Raw genomic sequence first — 21752 nt, 5'->3', positions numbered from 1 at the left:
AAATAAATTACATCAAATATAAATAAGTAAATAAATTACATTAAATATAAATAAAGCTTCAATCTTTAACACAAATTACAATCCCATAAACACAAGTATATAACCAAATAAATAGAAACTTTAAGACTCATTTATATCCTCCTCAATTTTCATCCTCAAACAAAACATTTGAATCTTATTTGGACAACAATGATGTCTTAAAGTTTGAATTATTATCAATTTACCATCTAATATTAATTGTTACGAAAGAAAAAGAGATATTGAGTTTCAATCTTAACTAAAATTATGAATTTGACAAGTAAATATTAAAGACATTGAAATATATAAAATAAGTAATATTATTGATAATTAAATTATTAATTAATTTATTTTTTTACTAACAAAATTATCTTATCTCAATCTGAGACAATTTACTGATAAAATGAATTGACCTATTTAAATTCAATTTTAATATGAATATAAAATTTTAAACCTAACTTATTTTATTTTTAATAAAAAATAAATTGACTCAATGAGACAGGCGGTTTTGACAAGATTAATGATATCCGAAGAAACATGAATTTGGATGCAAGAATGGCCGTGCACAGTAGACTTTGGCGGCTGGGCTTAGGACAAGAATCATAACCCATGGAAAAACTCAATGAAGAATAAAGGCAAAAAACTTTTCCCACAAAAATATTCCAAGAAATTGGGCTTTGAACAACCTGAATGCTTGATTTGTTTAAAATAAGCCCACAACAACAATGATGACCTCAGTATTTGAGAGTCCCTCCATTCAACTCCCCTCAAATATTTCGCTCATCTTGAGCGCCAAAACTCTCCCATCTTACCCATATCTCCCTCCCCTTCCCCTACTTTTGTTAACTCCGTAAGCTCCCCGAAATGACAAAAAACACCCTCCTTCTACATGTTCTTTTCTCTGATTCTCTACTCCTCCGGTCGACGGCGACGCCAAGTATTTGGAAGGGAACTCGTCTTTCCCCTGCCTGGCACCGCAACGAAAAACATTCGATTTGGTCGATAATTCCCAAGTTGTTGACTCAGTTTGGAGACGGACTTAATTTTTTATTTTGGTATTCTCCCTCTCTATCTATTATTTTCACCCCTACCAACTTTATTAGTAGTAATTAAACCTAACATTCTCCATGTATTACAGTTGCTTGATACATATATTGTATGATTTTTTGTTCAAAATTGAAGTAATTTTTCCAGTTAGATGAAATATAAATATATTTTCAATTTAATGATTTGAAATTTAAAAGAATTTGAATTAATTTAAAATTTTTTATGCAATAGAGGAGTTTTTCTTTTAAGAATTTATTAGATCCTTTATTGAAAAATGATTTATTTGATTATAACAAAAAAGTTAAAAAAAGAAAAAAGAGATATTCGGGAAAGGACTTTGAGTCGGAGTCAACGGGCTCAGGACTCCAAGTTTGAAGATACACGGCCGAGGTCCAAAACTCCAAACGTCCCATCACAACACCACTAGACAGTAATGTTTATACGATTCAACATACGGTCCTTCCCTCTTCTTCCTCCTCCGTATCTCATTGCCTAGAAGGGGTACTTTCGTACTTTTATCATTTCACACCCTAAATCCCATAAAATCCACAATCATAAAGAGGGCTGAGCTCGTTAAAAAAATAAAATAAGATAAAAAAAAATAATTTTTATTAAAAAAAAGGAAAAAAAAATTTACAACACGAAGGTTTCGTCTTTCAGACCAAGAACACAAACGCGAGAGAAAGAAACATGTACAACACAGAAAAAAAGAGATACTAGGAGAGCCAAATAAAAAGAGAGAGAGAGAAATTTTCCTTTCTGTTTGTTTGGCGCAAAGATTTCTCTTCCTACAGCTGTGGAATTCGTCGTCGTTTCTCTCGATCTGTTCTTCACGTTCGTCGATTTATAGCTTCCCTGCACGATTTCCTCTCACCCCGATCTATCCCACTTATATTTTCTCTCGGTAAATTCTCTTCTCTTTTTAGCTTCTTCTTAATTCCAAACATTGTTTCTTACATTTCCACGGTCTTCAAACCCTAGAAAACCGTGATGGATTTCGAATGCTTTCCTTCTTTCTTCTCGATTTGTTGTTTTTTTCTTTTCGGTGAAACCCTACATTGATTTGGCTGATGTCGTTTTGTGGTGAATTATTTTGTGAATTAGGTTAATTTTGGAGGGGACGATTTGAGAAGTTGGAAAAGGGGGGAAGTTTGTGAAGTATGAGCATCCATAGCCCCGGGAAAGGGGAGAGAGCTAGGGTTTGAGAGAAGTTGGAGAATTCCGAGGAAATTTTGGGGATTTCCATGGGCGATGGAGGAGTTGCGTGCATGCCTTTGCAGCAGCATCAGCATCAACATCAGCATATCATGGAGAGGTTTCCAGTTACAGAAAAAACGCTTTGTCCCAGCAATGGGCTCACTTCAAAGCCTATTAAGCTCGAAGACAACGCACAGCAGCAGGAGCAGCAGCAACCGCAACAGCAACAACAACAGCAACCGCAGCAGCAGCAACCACGAAAGAAGAAGAAAATGGTGAAAATTAAGAAAGTAGTAGTCGTTAAGAAGAAGGTGGTAGGAGGAGCAGCAGCAAAGAAGAGTGAATTGGTAGTTAAACCAAAGAGTGAAGCAGGATTGAAGAGCAGTAAAGAGGTTGATAAAGGTGAGAATTCTGGGCAGAGGGAGGAAGTGGAAGAAGGTGAATTGGGGACTTTGAAGTGGCCTAGGGAAGGGGAGAATGGGGAGGTTGGGACTGACAAATTAAAGACGGGGGGAATTGAGAAGGGAGAGATTGCTAGTGAGAAATTGAGGAAAGGGGAAGTGGAGAAGGGAGAGGTTGTTTCTGAGGGAAAAGGGGAGGTGGAGAAAGGGGAAATTGTTTCTGGGAAAAAAGGGGAGGTGATGAATGGAGAGATTATTACAGGAAAATGGCGAAAAGGGGAGGCAGGGAAGGGGGAGATGATTCTGGAGAAAGGGAGGAAAGGGGAAGCTGAGAAGGTAGAATTTGGGTCATGGAGAAGCCCCAAAGATGACATAGAGAAAGGTGAGTTCATTCCTGATAGATGGCATAAAGGGGAAGTGATAAAGGATGACTACAGTTACAGTAAATCTCGTAAGTATGAGTTAGGAAAGGAAAAAAGTTGGAAATATGAGATGGAACGCACACCACCTACTGGAAAGCACCCAGTTGATGATTTTTATCGCAGGAAGGAATTCAGTAGAAGTGGTACTCAGCACAGCAAAAGTACTTCCAGGTGGGAAACTAGCCATGAAAGGACTTCCAGGATCAGTTCGAAGATTGTGGATGATGATGGCTTGTATAAGAGTGAGTACAGCAATGGTAAGAACCATGGACGGGAGTACTCTTCTTCTGGTAATCGGTTAAAGCGACATGGTACTGATTCAGATAGCAGTGAGCGCAAGCACTACGGAGATTATGGTGACTATGCAAATTCAAAAAGTAGGAGGCTCTCTGATGATTTTAGTCGTAGTTCCCACCCAGAGCACTATTCACGCCACTCTGTTGAGAGGTTTTATAGAAATTCTTCTTCATCAAGGATGTCTTCTTTGGAGAAGTACTCTTCAAGACATCATGAATCCTCTTTGTCATCTAGAGTTGTTTATGACAGGCATGGACGTAGTCCAGGATATTCTGAGCGGTCCCCACGTGATAGGGTCAGGAATTATGATCACAGGGAGCGGAGCCCAATTCGACGGGAGAGATCCCCATATGCACGTGAGAAATCCCCATATGCTCGGGATAGATCCCCGTATGGTCGTGAGAGATCCCCATATGGTCGTGAGAGATCCCCTTATGGTCGTGAGAGATCCCCTTACACTCGTGATAGATCCCCATATGATCGGAGTCGTCACTATGATCATAGAAACAGAAGTCCTATTAATGCAGAGCGGTCCCCACAGGATCGAGCTAGGTTCCATGATCGCAGGGACCGAACTCCCAGCTATTTGGAGCGGTCCCCACATGATCGGAATAGGCCCAATAATCACAGAGACAACAGTAGAAAAAGTGCAGCAAATGAGAAGCGGAATTCACAATATGGTTGTAAGGGACAAGAAGATAAAGTCAGCCAGAGGGATCATAGTGGAAGAGAGTCACATTCCTCAATTAAAGAATCTCAAGATAGGACCAGTGTGCACAATTTTAATGGATCAGATGAGAAAAATGCTGTCTGTGAATCTCAGAAAGAGGAGCAATCTCTGAGTCCCAGTGTAAATTGCAAAGAACCTCCTCTTCCTGTTGATGGGGCTCCTCCTGAAGAGCTGCAATCGATGGAGGAAGATATGGATATATGTGACACACCACCTCACATTCCTTTGGTCGCTGAGTCATCCGTGGGTAAATGGATTTACCTTGATTATTTTGGTGTTGAACGTGGGCCTTCAAAATTATGTGACCTTAAGTCACTTGTGGAAGAAGGGGTTCTTTTGTCAGATCATTTAATCAAGCATTTAGATAGTGATAGGTGGGTGACTGTTGAAAATGCAGCTTCGCCAATGTTGACCGTGAGTTTCCCATCCATTGTATCTGACACTGTAACGCAGCTGGTTAGCCCTCCCGAAGCTCCTGGTAACTTATTGGCAGAAATTGGAGAATCAAGGCCATTGGGCATTCACAGTGGTGATGAGACAATGATGAATTACCAAGATGACAGTGCAGCTGCGTCTGAGCCCTTAGAAGATCTTCACATTGATGAAAGGGTTGGAGCTCTGTTGGAGGGTGTTAACATTATTCCTGGCCAGGAGCTTGAGATAGTTGGGGGTATGGCATCACTTACTATATTTCTCTGACTCTTTTCTGGTACCAATGCTTTTTATTCCTCTCTTTGAATCTCTGCTGTTGTTGTACTTAATTCTTTTTGTACGCTTCCTCATGCATTTATACATGTGTACGAACAAATATGCATACACTTGTAGGCATATGTGTATATTCATGCATGTAGACATACGCATGGTTGTTGATATTTGAGATTTCGTGTTTACATTTTTCCGGATTTTTATCATCATGCAGAAGTTCTGCAAATGACCTTTGAATTCGATCATGCGGAATGGGAAGGGTGGGGAAATTCTGAAGGTACGTATTTCTTAGAGTAACCTGTATTTATAATTTATAATTGTCTTTTAACTCATGACTCACCTCTGAGCATTTGATTGTTTTCCCCCTATCTTCTACTGGTGAGATAATACATTAGAAGGCGATAAGTACAAGCACCTGGCATTTGGAAAATTCTATTATTTCAGACAATATTGTTGGCTTCTATATTCTAATTATCTATAAAATCAGTTTTTAATTTTATTTTCAAATGGAATTAAGTCTTTCTATTCTAGTGGGGTTGGGTATTTAATTCCTGTTACCACCCACAATTAAACAATGATTATTTTTCGCTCAGAATTTACTTGCTTGGTTCAGATAGTTTTATAGGGACATTTTTTAAAAAAAAAAAGGAAAAATTTTCTTGCAACTAAAGCATGTTTTAAAATTTTCATCTCTTGTATTAGTGAAGCTTAGGATAATGCTAATAATGTTAGCATTCTGGAACTTTACATTGGACTTAATATGTTGCTTTGTCCTAGTTATCACCTTTCAACTTTCAAGCCTTATTTCATTTCTCAGAAGTTTTTTTCTCTCCTTTGGATATCATGTGCACTTGAGCTGATTTAGATTTCCCAAGCAGGGTGGGAGGCTAAATTGCTACTGAAATGTTATATAAATGCCCAAGTTGGACAATCAAATTTGAAATCAGTACATTAGTTCCACCTGAACAACATAATATTGAGATGAATTCAGAATAAAGAAAAATAATTGAATACTCTGAACTTGTAACAGCATAACACTGGGCATTTAGTTATCCATCTTGTGATGTAATCTTTTTCCTATCTTTGGTATTACAGGTTTCACTTGGCATTATAGTTGCACTGGGGATCACCATGATAAAAAAACTGAAGAATTATCTAGCTACTCTGACACGAAGGCAAAGGAGGCTGCAGAAATCAGGATTGGTGCAGTCTCTGATGGTTCCTCCTGTGCTGACTCTAGTGACTGGTTTTCTGGTCGATGGTCATGCAAGGGTGGGGACTGGAAGAGAAATGAGGAAGCTACTCAGGATAGATCTTCTAGGAAAAAGCTTGTTCTTAATGATGGTTATCCTTTATGCCATATGCCAAAGTCTGGGTATGAGGATCCTCGCTGGCATATGAAGGATGATCTGTACTATCCTTCTCATAGCAGAAGGCTTGATCTCCCTCCTTGGGCTTTCTCCAGTACAGAAGAGAGAAGTGATTGCACTGATATTAGTAGATCTAATCAAATTAAGCCTTCAGTTGTGAGAGGAGCGAAGGGAACCATGCTTCCAGTAGTCAGGATAAATGCATGTGTGGTCCAGGACCAGGGCTCATTTGTATCTGCACCCCGCACAAAAGTTCGAGGGAAGGAGAGGTACTCTTCAAGATCTGCACGGTCACACTCTACAACTAGTGATATCAAGAAATCATCAGCAGAAAGTGATTCACTATCAAAGGCTGTTACTGATCAAGGTTTGAAAGGATCATGGAAGTGCATTGCACCTGTTAATACTCCTAAAGATCATGTTTGCACAGTTGATGAGCTGCAGTTGCACTTGGGTGAGTGGTACTACCTTGATGGTGCTGGGCATGAAAGGGGACCTTCATCACTTTCAGAACTTCAGGTCTTGGTGGATCAAGGTGCTATCCAGAAACATAGCAGTGTTTTCCGAAAATACGATCAAGTTTGGATTCCTGTCACCTCTGCTGCTGGGACTTTTGAAGCCAATGCCAGGAATCAGCTCGAGAATTTTGTATCATCTGCTGATTCTTCAGGATCTCTAATTTCAGACTCGCAAGGTGCTGCCATTAGTGACAATAATACAAATTCCCGTTCATTTCACAACCTACACCCCCAATTCATTGGTTATACCTGTGGGAAGCTTCATGAATTGGTAATGAAATCATATAAGAGCCGGGAATTTGCTGCAGCCATAAATGAGGTTTTAGACCCATGGATCAGTGCAAAACAGCCAAAGAAAGAGATGGACAAGCACATTTACAGAAAAACAGGTATTTTCAATCATGTTTAATTGTTATATATGAGTTTGATTTGATTGGAAAAGAGAACTTTTAATTTTAAATGAGATGGGAGAGCCTTTCCCGAGTTTCTTCAAGAGCGATTTTCCCAAGTTTCTTGGGTAGCCTCTTTAATGCATTTTGTAAAATCTCATCATATATATATATATAATCACTTAGTAGTTTATGTGATAATTATCTTCATGATGCTTTTTTAGTGGGTTTTCTTGTAACAACAAAATATTATACCTAAACTAGATTTGTGCTTCTACTTGATTTCCGTTTTCCTCGTCGCACTTTTGCACTCTATGAACTTTTTGGCATCACATACATCCCTTTGCCAATGTGTGTTTGTGTGTGTGTGCATGTATATATTTATGCAGACACCTATTTAACTTGGTAAAGGTCCTGAGGTCCTTTTGGACTTGGTGAAGATGAGTGTGCAATGCGCAAATTTTCACTATTTTTCTTTAGTTTGGTAAATTTATGAGGCAGTTATTTATTTATTTGTTCTTTCTTTCTTTCTTTCGTTGTATATATGTGGATGAATGTTGGTCTGTAAATTGCAGATGGTGGCAAACGAGCACGGATGATGGTTAATGGAAGTGAAGAAGAGTATGAAATTGAAGATGAGTTGCAATCAACTCGAAAGGATGAGCCTACATTTGAAGATTTATGTGGTGATTCGACCTTCCTTGAACAAGACAGTACATGTTCTGTTACTGAGATGGGGAACTGGGGTTTGTTAGATGGTCATGTGCTGGCACGAGTCTTCCATTTCTTGAGATCTGACATGAAATCCCTTGCTTTTGCTTCATTGACTTGTAAACACTGGAGAGCTGCTGTCAGGTTTTACAAGGGGATAACAAGGCAAGTTGACATGTCATCTGTTGGTCCTAACTGCACTGACTCTGTAGTGTGGAATATCATGGTATGTTCATGGTTGTTTAAAATATGTAAATATGATTTTATTTTTCCCTTTACCCCTCAGGTTTAATATAATTCTTTACTTGCAGAATGGTTATAACAAAGAAAAGATAAATTCGATGATTCTAATGGGTTGCACAAACATAACTCCCAGCACGCTTGAAGATGTTCTTCGTCTGTTTCCTAGTTTATCTTCTATAGATATTAGAGGTTGCAGTCAGTTTGGGGAGTTGACGGTCAAATTTCCAAATTTGAGGTGGTTCAAGAGCCGATGTTTGCATGGTATGACAATTTCGGATGAGTCCAAAATAAGGAGTCTGAAGCAGATTACTGAGAAAACTTCGTCTGGCCTTAAAATGGGCCTGGGAAGTGATATGGATGATTTTGGTGAATTGAAGAATTATTTTGAAAGTGTAGATAAAAGGGACTCCGCAAACCAATTATTTCGTCGAAGTTTATATAGGCGTTCAAAGTTATTTGATGCCAGAAAGTCCTCATCCATTTTATCAAGGGAAGCTCGTATTAGACGATGGGCAATCAAGAAATCTGAAAATGGATATAAGCGGATGGAGGAGTTCCTTGCTTCAAGTCTAAGGGACATCATGAAGGAGAATACCTTCGAATTTTTTATGCCCAAGGTACTGTGGGTCTTTTGTTTTGTGTATGGCTGTATTTTTTTTTATACATTGTGTAAAAGTTTTTATTCTTTGCTGTCATTTGGTATTAGGTTGCAGAAATTGAGGAAAGAATGAAAAATGGTTATTACATTGGCCATGGAGTGGGTTCTGTTACAGAGGACATCAGCCGGATGTGCAGGGATGCAATAAAGTAAGGGTTTCTGGTTGCCTCTTCATTCGACTTCATTGGATACCTTGCATTGAAGAATATTTATAATAATGTATATTGTTTCTTTTCTGTCGAAGTTAAAATGTAAATTTCCTCTTTAAATGCCTAAAGCTGTTCTCACTGCTCCACTTTCTTTTTTTAATATATAATTTATTGAACATAAACTGTTAATTTTGCACTGGCTTCTCTTTCCTCTGCTTTATTTTTCTGGCCATACATTCAGCATGAGTTATTTGATTATAAATGTTCTCTTCCTCTTGTTGATATGCCTACTTTTTGTTTTAGAGCAAAGAATCGTGGTGGTGCTCGCGACATGAATCGCATAATTACTCTATTTATCCAGCTTGCCACACGGTTAGAAGAGGGTGCCAAGATTACTTCTTCTTATGAAAGGGATGAGTTGCTGAAGTCTTGGAAAGATGACTCACCTGCTGGGTTCTCAAAGTACAAGAAGAAACTCGGTAAGGCAGTCACTGAAAGGAAGTACATGAACAAGAGCAATGGCACTTCTTTTGCAAATGGTGGTTTTGATTATGGGGAATATGCATCTGATAGAGAAATTAGAAAGCGCTTATCAAAACTTAATCGCAAATCTTTAGACTCAGAAAGTGAAACATCTGATGAACTTGACCGCTCTTCTGAGGATGGAAAAAGCGAGAGCGAGATTGATAGTACAGCTTCAGACACAGAGAGTGATGTGGATTTCAGGCCTGAAGGTCGGTCTGGGGAGTCAAGGGGAGATGGATACTTTATAGCAGATGATAGTCTTGATTCTATGGCTGATGATCGTGAATGGGGTGCTCGCATGACAAAAGTCAGTTTGGTTCCTCCTGTCACTAGGAAATATGAAGTAATTGACCAGTATGTTATAGTAGCAGATGAGGAGGATGTGCGACGTAAGATGCAGGTATCCTTGCCAGAGGACTATGCTGAGAAGCTCAATGCTCAGAAAACTGGCACTGAGGAGTTGGATATGGAACTTCCTGAAGTTAAAGATTATAAACCCAGAAAACAACTTGGAGATGAAGTTTTAGAGCAAGAAGTTTATGGAATTGATCCTTTTACTCATAACCTTTTACTTGATTCGATGCCAGAGGAGTTGGAATGGCCTCTAGTGGATAAGCAATATTTTATCGAAGATGTTCTCCTTCGAACTCTGAATAAGCAAGTTAGACACTTCACAGGCACTGGGAACACTCCAATGATGTACCCATTGCAGCCTGTTTTAGATGATATTAAAAGAGTTGCTGAGGCAGATTGTGATATACGGACTATGAGAATGTGTCAAGGTATCCTGAAAGCCATAGATGCTCGTCCTGATGACAACTATGTTGCTTACAGGAAGGTATACATGTGCTTCATATCTCATGTATTATTTTCTGTTGTTCTTTTTTTCTCTTTATATTTCATAATGTTTTATTGTTTTCTCTTGTTCCTTAGTTTTATGATGCTGATGTTTCACATTTTTTCTCACTGGAATGTGCTTTATTAGGGTCTCGGTGTTGTTTGCAACAAGGAAGGTGGTTTTGGAGAAGAAGATTTTGTTGTAGAGTTTTTGGGAGAGGTATGAATGTAAATTAATTTATAAGGTTTTTGACTTCTTTCTAGATAAAAAATTTACAGTTTTTTGTTACTATGCACTTATTCTCTGGCTTCTGGCTTTTGAATCAAGTCTCTTTGAAGCCCTTTGCACTGACAGGTTTCAATTTTCATAGGTTTATCCTGTTTGGAAATGGTTTGAGAAGCAAGATGGGATTCGATTGTTGCAGAAAAACAATAAGGATCCAGCTCCTGAGTTTTACAACATCTACCTTGAGAGGCCAAAGGTGTCTACTTCGACATGTCTTGTGCAATGTGTTTGTTGTGGCTAATTTTACTTGTTGTGCTGAAAATGCTTGCCTTATCATCTCTTATTTATCAGGGTGATGCTGAAGGGTATGATTTGGTTGTTGTTGATGCCATGCACAAGGCAAATTATGCGAGTCGAATTTGTCATTCATGTCATCCTAATTGTGAAGCCAAGTAAGTATAATCTGTTGTTCTTTTTGGTCTTTGTAGGATTGTAAAGCACTTCTTTAGTTTTTTTTAAAGCACTTTCCCCATTTTGCCCTAGTTGGAATTGGATACTTGTATAGAGCAGAAAATTTTGGATTTTAAAATATGGAATTATATTTCACCATTGCCATTTTTGATGATTTATATTCATAATTATTTACTGGATGTTTGTCACATACTGATATAATTGTTGGAGAAGTTTAACCTGTTCCCAGTAAAAACAGGTATTTGTACTTGGTTGGAGGTTTTGTACTTCTGATGTACTTAAATCAACTTGTGCAAGGAGTTTGGTTGTCTAAAAGCTTAAAAGTAGGATGGATGTTAAACATAATTGGATTATGTTTATTTTGTGGATAGACCGTTTACTAGTATGACCTTTACTCTGTGTTTCCAGATAACTTATCCTTTTCCTTCTGGGACAAATTGTAGTTTAAATCAGTCTCTCTATTATCAGATTATCTAATAGTTTAGTGCTTTCGATAATTCTTAATGGTACTTGAAAGTTGATTGGCAAGACACCTGTTCTTACTTGTGGCCTAGCTACAAATTGAGTTCCCTTCATGGTACCAAGATTTTGTTTTAATTACCATTTCTGGAATGCAGAGTTACTGCTGTAGATGGTCAGTACCAAATTGGAATCTATGCTCTACGTGCAATACGATTTGACGAGGAGATTACATTTGATTATAATTCTGTTACAGAGGTTTGAATCTTTTGTCTTATTGGCCTTGTTGTAGAAGAAATTTCCCATATTCTTATAGCTGATGATTGATGCCTATCTTATTAGAGCAAAGAAGAATATGAAGCGTCTGTCTGTCTCTGTGGTAGTCAAGTTTGCCGTGGCAGCTACTTGAATCTGACTGGTGAAGGTGCATTTCAAAAGGTATGTACTTTTAAGTAGGGTTTTTGAATTAAAAAAAAAAACAAAATTTATACTTTCTTTACTGCCTGTTCAATCTGTTGATTTTTTTTCTCGAGTTTCGAAAAGTTGTCATTAGATGCGCATTGTTCATCAGGTATTGAAGGAGTGGCATGGAATACTTGATCGACAACATCTCATGTTAGAAGCTTGTGAACTAAATTCTGTATCTGAAGAAGATTACCTTGAGTTAGGAAGGGCTGGTCTAGGAAGTTGTTTGCTTGGTGGATTGCCTGATTGGTTGGTTGCATACTCAGCTCGCTTGGTATGTCTTTGCTCTGCCCTCATGCCATTTCATTTCTTCATTTCTAAACTAAGAGAAGAGAGGAGGGGGGGGTGTTAGGTGAGCTTCTATTCTCCTAAACTTCTTTTCCGTTGTAGGTGAGGTTCATAAATTTTGAGAGAACAAAGCTCCCTGAGGAAATTTTAAGGCACAATTTGGAAGAGAAACGGAAATACTTTTTAGATATATGTCTTGATGCAGAGAGGAACGATGCTGAGATTCAGGTAAGTGCTGTTCTCATTTTGTGTCTGTGCATGGCATTGGCATCTGTCTCTGTGCCTATGGTCATGTCTGCTTATGTTTGTTTGAAGCTATTTATACTTGCAGTTACATGTAAATTCTCATGGTATACTTTTTTTTTGAATGAGCTAGGCTGAGGGTGTCTATAACCAGAGGCTTCAGAATTTGGCTGTGACTCTTGACAAGGTGATTACCTTCTTTGTCTCTGAATAGCAAGTTTTGAAGATCAAATATTCTCCCACAGAACAAAATATAGTCATGTGTGATATGATGTGTCCCATGGTGGGATCTTTTCTATGGTGATCCTGCAAACCAGGAGCAAAACTGTTTAGGTTTTTGAAGAGCTAAGCTTGCAAATTTGAAGTTAGAAGCTTTTGGAATGACTAGATTACTCTCTTTTTTGTTTCGTCTAATGGTTGGATGGCGGTCATCTTTATTGCATGAATCCCTGACATTGTAGTTCATGATATGAAATTTTCTAGAAGCTATAACTTCTGCATTATGAGAGAAACTTTTGTACGTGCTGATTCTACAGTATTCTAGTATTCCTACATTTATCATCTTTGAATGTTGTTTTCAGGTGAGGTATGTTATGAGATGTGTGTTTGGTGACCCCAAAAAGGCTCCACCTCCACTAGAGAGGCTCAGTCCTGAAGAAGCTGTTTCCTTTCTTTGGAAAGGAGAGGGATCACTTGTTGAGGAGCTTCTTCAGTGCATGGCTCCTCATGTGGAAGAAGACATGCTCAATGATTTGAGGTCCAAAATTCAGGACCATGACCCATTATGTTCTGACGATATCCTGAAAGAACTTCAGAAATCCATGTTATGGTGAGTGGAATGTAACAGAACATTTGTTACCATGCTGTCTCATTCTATTATAGATGTGATCTTTAATCATTTCTCTCTTCATTTTGAAGGTTGAGGGATGAGGTTCGGAATTTTCCATGTACATACAAGTGTCGGCAAGATGCTGCAGCTGACCTGATCCATGTTTATGCTTACACAAAGTGCTTCTTAAGAGTCCGGGTGAGTCTTTTTATTATTATTTTTCTGATAAACAATGTTTTTTTTTCTTTTTTTATTTTATTTTGTGGGGGGTGGAGGGTAGGGTAAAGGAGACAATGTTTGTCAATGCTATTGTATTATCATTTGAGCTAAATCAACCATTTGTATGCATAGGAATACAAAGCGGTAACTTCTCCCCCAGTCTACATCAGTCCTCTTGACCTGGGCCCCAAGTATGCTGATAAGTTGACAGGTCTTCAGGAGTATTGCAAGACATATGGTGAAAATTATTGTTTAGGGCAGCTGATTTTTTGGTATAACCAGACCAGTGTTGAGCCAGATTGCAGCCTGGTTAGAGCAAGTAGGGGTTGCTTGTCATTACCTGACATCGGTTCCTTCTATGCCAAGGTTCAGAAGCCATCAAGGCATCGTGTTTATGGCGCAAAGACTCTGAAATTTATGCTGTCATTGATGGTAAGCTTCTTTTATCCATTTTGTAATGCTACCACTGACGTTTTGAGTTATTTAAATTTCAAGTGTGGTGTATTTTATCCACATGTTATCTCATTGGAAACCTCTGGCATCCATTTTGGTTGTCTTTTAATAAACAACAACCCAGAGCAGGCTCATGACTAGTTCTATCAGAAGTTTTTATTTGGTTTTGTTGGTTTCTTCTTGGTGGGTAAAAAAATACTAATAATAATAAGTTTCTTCTTTTAATTTAGAGCAGTTCAAGAAAAATACAAGTATGCCTTTCATAGAATTTTTTTATCTGAAATCGACAACAACTTGTATGTCACAGTTACCAACAAGTTGGGGGTGTCTTCTTGGTCTTGATATGACATCTTTAATTGACCCTGTATGATCTTCCTGGATTTGCTTTCCAGACTTATTTTTGTTGTTAACTCACCAACATTGACCATTCCCTAGATTACTTGATGATTTTGATGCATCTGTACATCATAGAATTTGTTGGTTTATGGTGACATGTACTTGTGGGGGATGGAGCTAATCTATTTAATACTATTTTGATATGACAGACCTTGATTGTGTCGTGGATCAGGTTGTCTTTGTTTTGCCAGAGTGGAATGTAGTAAATTATCCTTTGTATCACAGATAGTAAAGTAGCATTCACAATTAACGTGTTAGTAGATCAATAGGATTGACTGGAAGGAATATTGCCCTGTATAGTAATTGCACTGGTTAGTGGTATATGCCAATTCAATTAGCTCAGCATGATATCTTTTTATTGTCGGATACTGTGGCTACTTACCCGTTGTGATATGGTCCTTTTTGCAGGAGAAGCAACCTCAGAGACCTTGGCCAAAGGACCGAATATGGTCATTCAAAGCTTGTCTGAAAGTTTTGGGCAGTCCGATGCTAGATGCTGTTTTAAATAATTCTCCACTGGACAGAGATATGATGTATTGGTTGAAGCACAGACCAGCAATATTCCAGGCCATGTGGGATCGATGAAGCTTTTGTAGGGGTTTTGGGAAGGTGGCAGTAGGATTATTAGCCATTACTTTGTAAATGTTTTGGAATGATTGCTCAATTTTAGTTCGCAGCTACCCCTTAGTGTGGTAGTTGGTAATCATTCCAAAACATCATATTTCTTGTGCCGCTTTCTCCTCATTCTTATGTACAGTTTTCATCTTTGTATTTTTAATTCATTTTCTTGTAGTAGGGCATTGTTTTTTTTTTCTTCTTCTTAAATTCAAGGAAATGACGAAAAGGAAAGAAAATCTCGAGGCTGTTTTTCACCATTCCTCGCCTTTGCCTCTCATCTTATCCCGAGAGAAATGATTCGTGACAATGCTTGTAGGATTGTAATTGATGATGAGAGGTTCGGCATGAGATTTATGTCCCAAGATTGGTAACTGTGATGACGAGGAGGCTGGGTAATCATAAATTTGAGTGGTTCATTTTTCTTATTAATTAGAGTACCAATTACGCAATGTACAGTGGCCAATGAGTCTGCCAGAGCAATCTTGAACATAACGAAGTTAAATAAGTTTAGGTTTTAGTTTTATCGTGTTTTGTGTTTTAATCATGTCAGATAAGGTTAATACGTTTAATTGATCATATTATTGTATTTTAAATGCATGTAAATTACACATTCATCAATTTGTTAAAATTAATAGTTAAATATTATTTTAGTCTAATTATTATTTTATTATTATATTTGTTAGTCGTATTATGTTAAATTGGATATTATTATTTTGTTATAATTATTGATTTTAAATTTAAATAATAAAATTATATTTAATTACAAATATTTTAAGTTAATTAGGAAAAATTTTATATTAATCGTTCAATTGTGTTTATTAATTGTATCGTATTATATTGTATAAAAAATCTCGACACGTGTAATAAACGTGTTAGTTTTATCGTATTGTACGGTTATTAAACATATCAGTATACATGTTAACACAAATAATTATTTATATTGTATTTGTGTTGACTCAAATAATCATATATTAACACAAAACTATTAAGATATAAAAATACGAATTAATGCCAAGTCTACCAGTGCCTTTGGGTTAAACAGGAAACAATGCTTAAAATCATGCAGATTTTCAACAATAAGCGCCGAGTTATTATTAGTTCAATTCTACATGGACAGAATCAATCAAAGATGAAGGTAAATTGAAGCAGGGAATAGGGATGATCTTAAGCCAGCTAATCCCAACTGTATCAAAAGCTCAAGTTCAATCTTAACGGTGAGCCCAGCCTAAGTGCCAATATCCTCTTTTGTCCTTCTGGTTTCATATTTTGAACCCGTCCGTCCCATCCCAATTCCCAGCAAGTGCAACGGCTCTACTCTGCAATGCAGACGCTAAGCTTATACCTCTCTCTTGTTTTTTCCAGTACAACTACAGCAATGCCAAAGAATAAGCAATCAATCTCCCTGTCAAAGCCGTCTCCGATCACCTATTATTTCCCGAACCCGAGAGACAAACAATCGACAAAGCAGCGGTAACGTCAGACCTGACGCCCGCGTGTCAGTTATACCCCTGCCCAGACCAGCCCAGCCCAATCATCCTTGATTCTCGTGTCGCCGCCTGCACTCATTCCCAGCATTCGTACCCTCCCCATCCAATAACAAACCCCCACGTGTCCCCGTCTCATAACGCCCCTATGTGCGTGAGCCTCAAGATACTTTTGTATTCCCGTTTTCATTTTTGTTATACTGAGCATCGCTGCTATGTTGCATTCTGCACTTTCCCTCTCTCCTCTCTTAATTTCCATTGCTACCACTTCTCTGTTTTTGACATAAACAGCATGAAAATGGAGAGAGGTTTTGGTTCCACTCATCCTTGTTATCCTCCTGCTTTCACCGCCGAGTTTAGCATCAACTCCTCCTATGAAGCCAACTTCAACTCCATTTTCAACGACCCCAATCTCCAACCCCTCCTCCCTCTACCCTCTGATCCTTCCACCTTCAACTTCTTCAGCCAAGACTTCCCTTCTCTTCCCCTCGAACCTCAACTCCCAGTCCCTGATCTTGACTCCCTTTACTCCTCTTCACTCCCCACCAAAATCCCAGACATCCTCCCTGACTCAACTCAGTTCCTTGACTTCTTTAACAAACCCTTACCAGACCTCCACTCACTCGAACAACCCCACCGCCAACCCCATTTCACTGAGCCTTCCGTCTCCTCATCAACTCGGAAGCTGAAACGTACTCGACTCGACTTAAACCTCTCTGACAACAACCCTCAAACCCTCGACTCCATAGTCCAAAGCTTCAACTCGCCTTCTCCAGTGATCCCACACAGTGAGCTAGCTCGGAAACGAAGGCAAAAGCTAAGCGACAAGACACGGTGTCTTCAAAAGCTAATGCCATGGGACAAGAAGATGGACACTGGCACCATGCTCCAAGAGGCTTATAAATATATCCGGTTCTTAGAAGCTCAAGTCTCCATTCTCCAATCAATGCCGATAAGTTCGAGCTTTGCATCTACTGAACATAATGCTCCAGTTGGATTCGATTATGGTGGGTTGGGAAGGCTGAATAGACAGCAGCTTTTGCAGGTGCTGGTTAACTCTCCGGTGGCGCAAACCATGCTTTATTCACAGGGATTTTGTGTATTTGCTTATGAGCAGTTGGTTTCCCTTAAGAAGGCTAAGGAGAGGAAAGCGGTGCTTCAACAGTTTCTCTTTGGTAATTAAGTGATAAAAATAGAGGCAGGATATGTATGGGTTTACGAATTTTCTTGTTTTGTTGTTAGATTTGAAATCTTTAGGATTATATGTGCATGGACTTTTAAGTTTTAATAGTTTTACAGTACAGGGATTAAATCAATGCAATGGAATGAATGCCTGCTCTTTCAATTTTCACTTGTTCTGGTGATGGTTATTGGGATTTTATTCTGTTCTTCATTCCTTTGATTCTCTCATATTGAACCAATGAGGAAACTTGTGAAAATTATTAATTCCGGGACCAACTTGAGATTCACATGGCGCTGCCCGTGCTCCTGAATCCTGACGTTTTTACTTTATGCATCAAAAAGTAATGGTTTAAAGGGAAAATTTAGTACCAATGAGCCGCATGAGTTGAAGGTTTTGTAGATCCTGATTTGGTTTGATATGATAGGAGTGAAAGTGACAACTTGAGCTGCAACTGAATTGCTTTGTGCGCGGGAAAGTTGATGAACATGTGACTGAGGTTCGTGTGTTAAGAGAGTACGGGACTGAATCTTGATCAGGCTCACGCTCGTCTGATATTATCTTTGCATTTCGGTGACTACTAGTAGTAGTCACTCACATTATCCCATCCTGCTTGCTTGCTTGCTCCGTGTCATACGTTTTTGAGCAACTGACTCTATATATGTCTAAAAGTACTTCGGTTAAGCTTAATTTGCAAGGATTAAAAAATGAGTTTGATTGGTTATTGCTTGCACAGCCTTGTGTGACTGAGGTTGATTCATTGGGTTTTTTTTTCAGTTTTTACCTCCATTTTCATTTGCTGGTTGCTGCTGGGCTCTTGTGCTCTTCCCTTTCGCCATTAGACTCGTTACTGTTTTGGTCATTTCCCTGGAGCCTGCCTGGACCAAATGGTGTCATTCTACTCCATGGCCCAATATGGTGACAATCTCCCAAGATGGCCTGGCAACTCTAATTTAAAACAAACTGAAGCCCAACAAATTTGTTTCAGATTTGAGATTTGGGCATCTCAAAATGAAATCCACTCCTAGTACTAGTACATTCCAGTAAGGCGATAACGAATTTTAAAATCAAATGCATCGAATTAACCACTACAGTGCACAACTTAATATTTGTACTTACTGATATAGTGTGAACTCTTTACAAGATGAGATGGGCATAAACTTACTGAACAAGGTTTGAAAAAATGGGATACAGCTCCACCGATTTTGAGCTCTACTCACAATCTTTTCAGGATTTATATGGTACCTCTCTGATCCTCAGGGGTCCACAACTTTTCCTTGAATTGAACTAAATAGATGGATCATGAACGTGAGTTTACTGTAAAACGCGGTGTTGGACTTTGGACCTCTCGGTATCAAGGCAATTACTTAACTACTCAATTTTTCTCTTTTTGTTATTATGTTTTAACTCAGATAGCAGAAGGACATGGCTGGCTCACGTTCAATTATTCTAAACTTCTCACGGTTGCCCACCTGAACGTGCCATACTGCCACGACCACTTTGATCAGCTTTAGACACTCCAAAGGCCCCGAGGCTTACACAATTAGTATAATAAAATTAGGATGTGATTATTTCAATAAACTCCAATAGAATTTCAAACTGTAAAATGTTGAGTTTTGGTTGACTAGAATTTTAGATCTTATTTTATTAAAATTTTTGTTTGTATATAATATTAAGTAGTTGTATGATTTTAAACTTCTTATTCCACATCGAATCCTAATCATATTTTATTTTTAACTTTTATACTATAAAAGTAGATTTTTAAACTTTAGAATTACAAGTAGTGTTTTGAGAACTCAAGAAAAGGAATATCTTGTAATTTTATCTTTTATTCTAAGTGAATGTTTTTAGAAGGTTATTGAGAAAGAGTGTGCAAGAGATCTTGAGTTGTTTTGAAGAACCATAAATGTCAATTTATTATACTTTAAATTCTCAATAATAGAGTCGAATCACGTAAATTCTTATATTTTTTTATTTACTAATTTTTTCTGAATTTTATCTTTATTGATTCTTGAATAATTTTCACAACATAAAATATCAAAATAATAGTTCATATGCTTAACATTTACCATATAAATACTCGTACTATACGTTCACTTACAGGATGAGCAACAAATTGGAGATGGTCATTCTCCGTTTCTGCTGATTCGTGATTAAAAGTCAAAAAAACATTCACAGAGCAGTTATGGGCCATCGACGGATGCCCAATGCACGCTCCTCTATGAGCTGGTTTATACCCTACTTTTTCTTCTTCCTCTATCTAAGGAATCCAATAGATAAGAGAGAAGAAGAAAAGAAAAAAAAAAAAAAAAGGAGAAAGAAGACGCACAAAGCAAACTAAAGTAGAGCACTGTATTGACAAAAGAAGCTTTTTACTTTCTTAGACCAGCTAATCCCATTTTACATATATACTCTTTGTATCTTCCCTCAACCTTTCTTCCCATCGTCTCCTCGTCAAAGAACTTGCCATTTGTTTCTCTTTCTTGGAACCATCTTCAAGTGCTCCATATCATTTAAAAAAAAATGCTTAAACTTGGAGGCGTTCTCGTTTGTCTTCTGATTGTGGCCATGGATGTTGCAGCAGGTATTCTTGGCATCCAGGCAGAAGTTGCACAAAACAAGGTGCCTTGAAAACACTACCTTTTAATTACATGGGAAAAAGTAGATATTGCAATTTTGTGAGTTGTACTCATGAGGGTTTTTTGTTTTGACAGGTTAAGCACTTAAGGCTGTGGATATTTGAGTGCAGAGACCCAAGCCATGATGCGTTCAAGCTAGCGTTGGGTGCCGCAGCGCTGTTGACTCTAGCCCATGTTCTTGCTAACCTGCTTGGTGGATGCATGTGTGTCTGTTCTCAAGAAGAGTTCCAGAGAGCCTCCCCTAACAGGCAACTTTCAGTGGCATGTCTCATTTTCACCTGGTAAGCAGATTTTCCTTGGAATTGTTCCTTGCTCACTCTACACGGTTAGCATCGGAATTACTATGAGTAACAACGTGAATAATTAATAGTAGCAGTAGCAGTAATAGTTATTTTTGGTGTGATTTCATATATTTTGTGGTTGATCAGGATCATATTAGCCGTTGGGTTGTCCACTCTGGTGATAGGGATATTATCAAACAACAAATCCAAGGCATCCTGTGGTTTCACGCACCATCATTTCCTGTCGATTGGAGGAATTTTGTGTTTTGTTCATGGGTTATTTTCTGTTGCATATTACGTTTCTGCCACTGCAGCTAGTGACGAAGAAAAGTAAGAAATGCCATCTTTAGGGGAACCCCTTTTCCCCAACCCTTCCAACAATACTGATCATTGATCAACAATCGCTCTCGTCCTACATGTAAAAGAAAGAACTTGCTGGACAGCTAATATTGCTAAACCTTTTCCCCCCCTCCACCTGTTTTTTAAGTTTAGTAATTGAAAGTTTGACACATTAGTCTATTCTCTTGAGATGTGTGTCATTTTGTTCTTTTGACTATCGCATGGTTTCATTGCTTTAATAAAAATAAAAATAGATAGGCGATGATCGATTGGGCTCAGCATGTGTAGTTGTCTACTCACCCAAAGGAACGTACATTCCAAACCCACCTTTGCCGAGTGCCTAGTTTACTAGATCTACATATGTTAGGCACATTCTCGGCATTGGTGAAGATGAAAACTAAGAAATCATACAATCTCAAGAATTGCACTATAATTTGGCGAGGCCTTCCTTGAACTCCATGGTGTTCAAAAAAATGATAAATTCCTTCATAGCCATGTTTTCTGAATAGACTTTTGTTTTATTTTTCCATTTTGAGAGAGAGAGAGAGAGAGAGAGAGAGAGAGAGAGGGGGACAAACAAACAAAAGTGTAGGCCACAGGGTGAGTCCATAGTGGAAAATTGCAATTTGAGAATCCAAAATGTCAAACGGTCATCACGTGAGTCTCGACTTTTGACATGGCATTCCCTCATGTTATGGCACTAAACCATGCCCAAACATGCGACACCAGTTAAGAGCGCCGAAAATGCAAATAATTGCCCTCCTTTATTGAAATTGTTTTTGCTTACTCCCCCCAAAACATCTAACAATTAGCGGTGTAACTTGTCATTGGATCAGCTTTCTTGTGAACTCTTCCAGACAAGATTGCAGGACCTGAAAGTGCGTACATAGGGTACTTTTCGGCCCATCCCCACAACACCTTACCAACCAAAAGTGTGTTGGACCC

General features: G+C 38.3%; 3 protein-coding genes across 3 annotated transcripts; all 3 read left to right on the top strand.

Annotated features, from left to right (window-relative positions):
* Positions 1-1661: 1661 nt before the first annotated feature.
* Positions 1662-15141, top strand: SDG2 (SET domain protein 2). The gene is made up of 20 exons (XM_007043309.3): positions 1662-1969; positions 2170-4782; positions 5032-5094; positions 5913-7094; positions 7670-8031; positions 8117-8665; positions 8755-8855; positions 9159-10218; positions 10366-10437; positions 10589-10699; positions 10795-10895; positions 11532-11631; positions 11716-11811; positions 11945-12112; positions 12229-12354; positions 12503-12556; positions 12951-13198; positions 13288-13396; positions 13550-13849; positions 14675-15141. The coding sequence occupies exons 2-20, from the start codon at positions 2310-2312 to the stop codon at positions 14849-14851; spliced, it is 7452 nt and encodes a 2483-aa protein (XP_007043371.3). The 5' UTR covers positions 1662-1969; positions 2170-2309; the 3' UTR covers positions 14852-15141.
* Positions 15142-16599: 1458 nt separating this feature from the next.
* Positions 16600-17719, top strand: LOC18608549 (basic helix-loop-helix (bHLH) DNA-binding superfamily protein). Its single transcript, XM_007043308.3, has one exon. The coding sequence runs from the start codon at positions 16661-16663 to the stop codon at positions 17549-17551; it is 891 nt and encodes a 296-aa protein (XP_007043370.3). The 5' UTR covers positions 16600-16660; the 3' UTR covers positions 17552-17719.
* A 2221-nt stretch (positions 17720-19940) lies between these two features.
* LOC18608548 (protein VASCULATURE COMPLEXITY AND CONNECTIVITY) lies at positions 19941-20996 on the top strand. Its single transcript, XM_007043307.3, has 3 exons — positions 19941-20170; positions 20263-20468; positions 20616-20996. Exons 1-3 carry the CDS (start codon positions 20072-20074, stop codon positions 20800-20802), a joined length of 492 nt encoding a protein of 163 aa, XP_007043369.1. The 5' UTR covers positions 19941-20071; the 3' UTR covers positions 20803-20996.
* Positions 20997-21752: the final 756 nt, after the last annotated feature.

Source organism: Theobroma cacao, chromosome 2 (assembly GCF_053813885.1).
Source record: "Theobroma cacao isolate CCN51 chromosome 2, ASM5381388v1, whole genome shotgun sequence".
Taxonomy (NCBI): Eukaryota; Viridiplantae; Streptophyta; class Magnoliopsida; order Malvales; family Malvaceae; genus Theobroma; species Theobroma cacao.
Note: the sequence above shows the minus strand (reverse complement) of the source record. Positions and strands in the feature narration are given on the sequence as shown.

Bases quoted from the DNA above. Each gene is read 5' to 3' on its own strand.
- LOC18608549 (XM_007043308.3), top strand. From the start codon at position 16,661: ATGAAAATGGAGAGAGGTTTTGGTTCCACTCATCCTTGTTATCCTCCT.
- SDG2 (XM_007043309.3), top strand. From the start codon at position 2,310: ATGGGCGATGGAGGAGTTGCGTGCATGCCTTTGCAGCAGCATCAGCAT. The intron at 8,666-8,754 runs GTACTGTGGGTC...ATTTGGTATTAG, and splicing joins TCGAATTTTTTATGCCCAAG to GTTGCAGAAATTGAGGAAAG. The intron at 10,700-10,794 runs GTGTCTACTTCG...CTTATTTATCAG, and splicing joins TCTACCTTGAGAGGCCAAAG to GGTGATGCTGAAGGGTATGA.
- LOC18608548 (XM_007043307.3), top strand. From the start codon at position 20,072: ATGCTTAAACTTGGAGGCGTTCTCGTTTGTCTTCTGATTGTGGCCATG. The intron at 20,171-20,262 runs GTGCCTTGAAAA...TTGTTTTGACAG, and splicing joins CAGAAGTTGCACAAAACAAG to GTTAAGCACTTAAGGCTGTG. The intron at 20,469-20,615 runs GTAAGCAGATTT...GTGGTTGATCAG, and splicing joins GCATGTCTCATTTTCACCTG to GATCATATTAGCCGTTGGGT.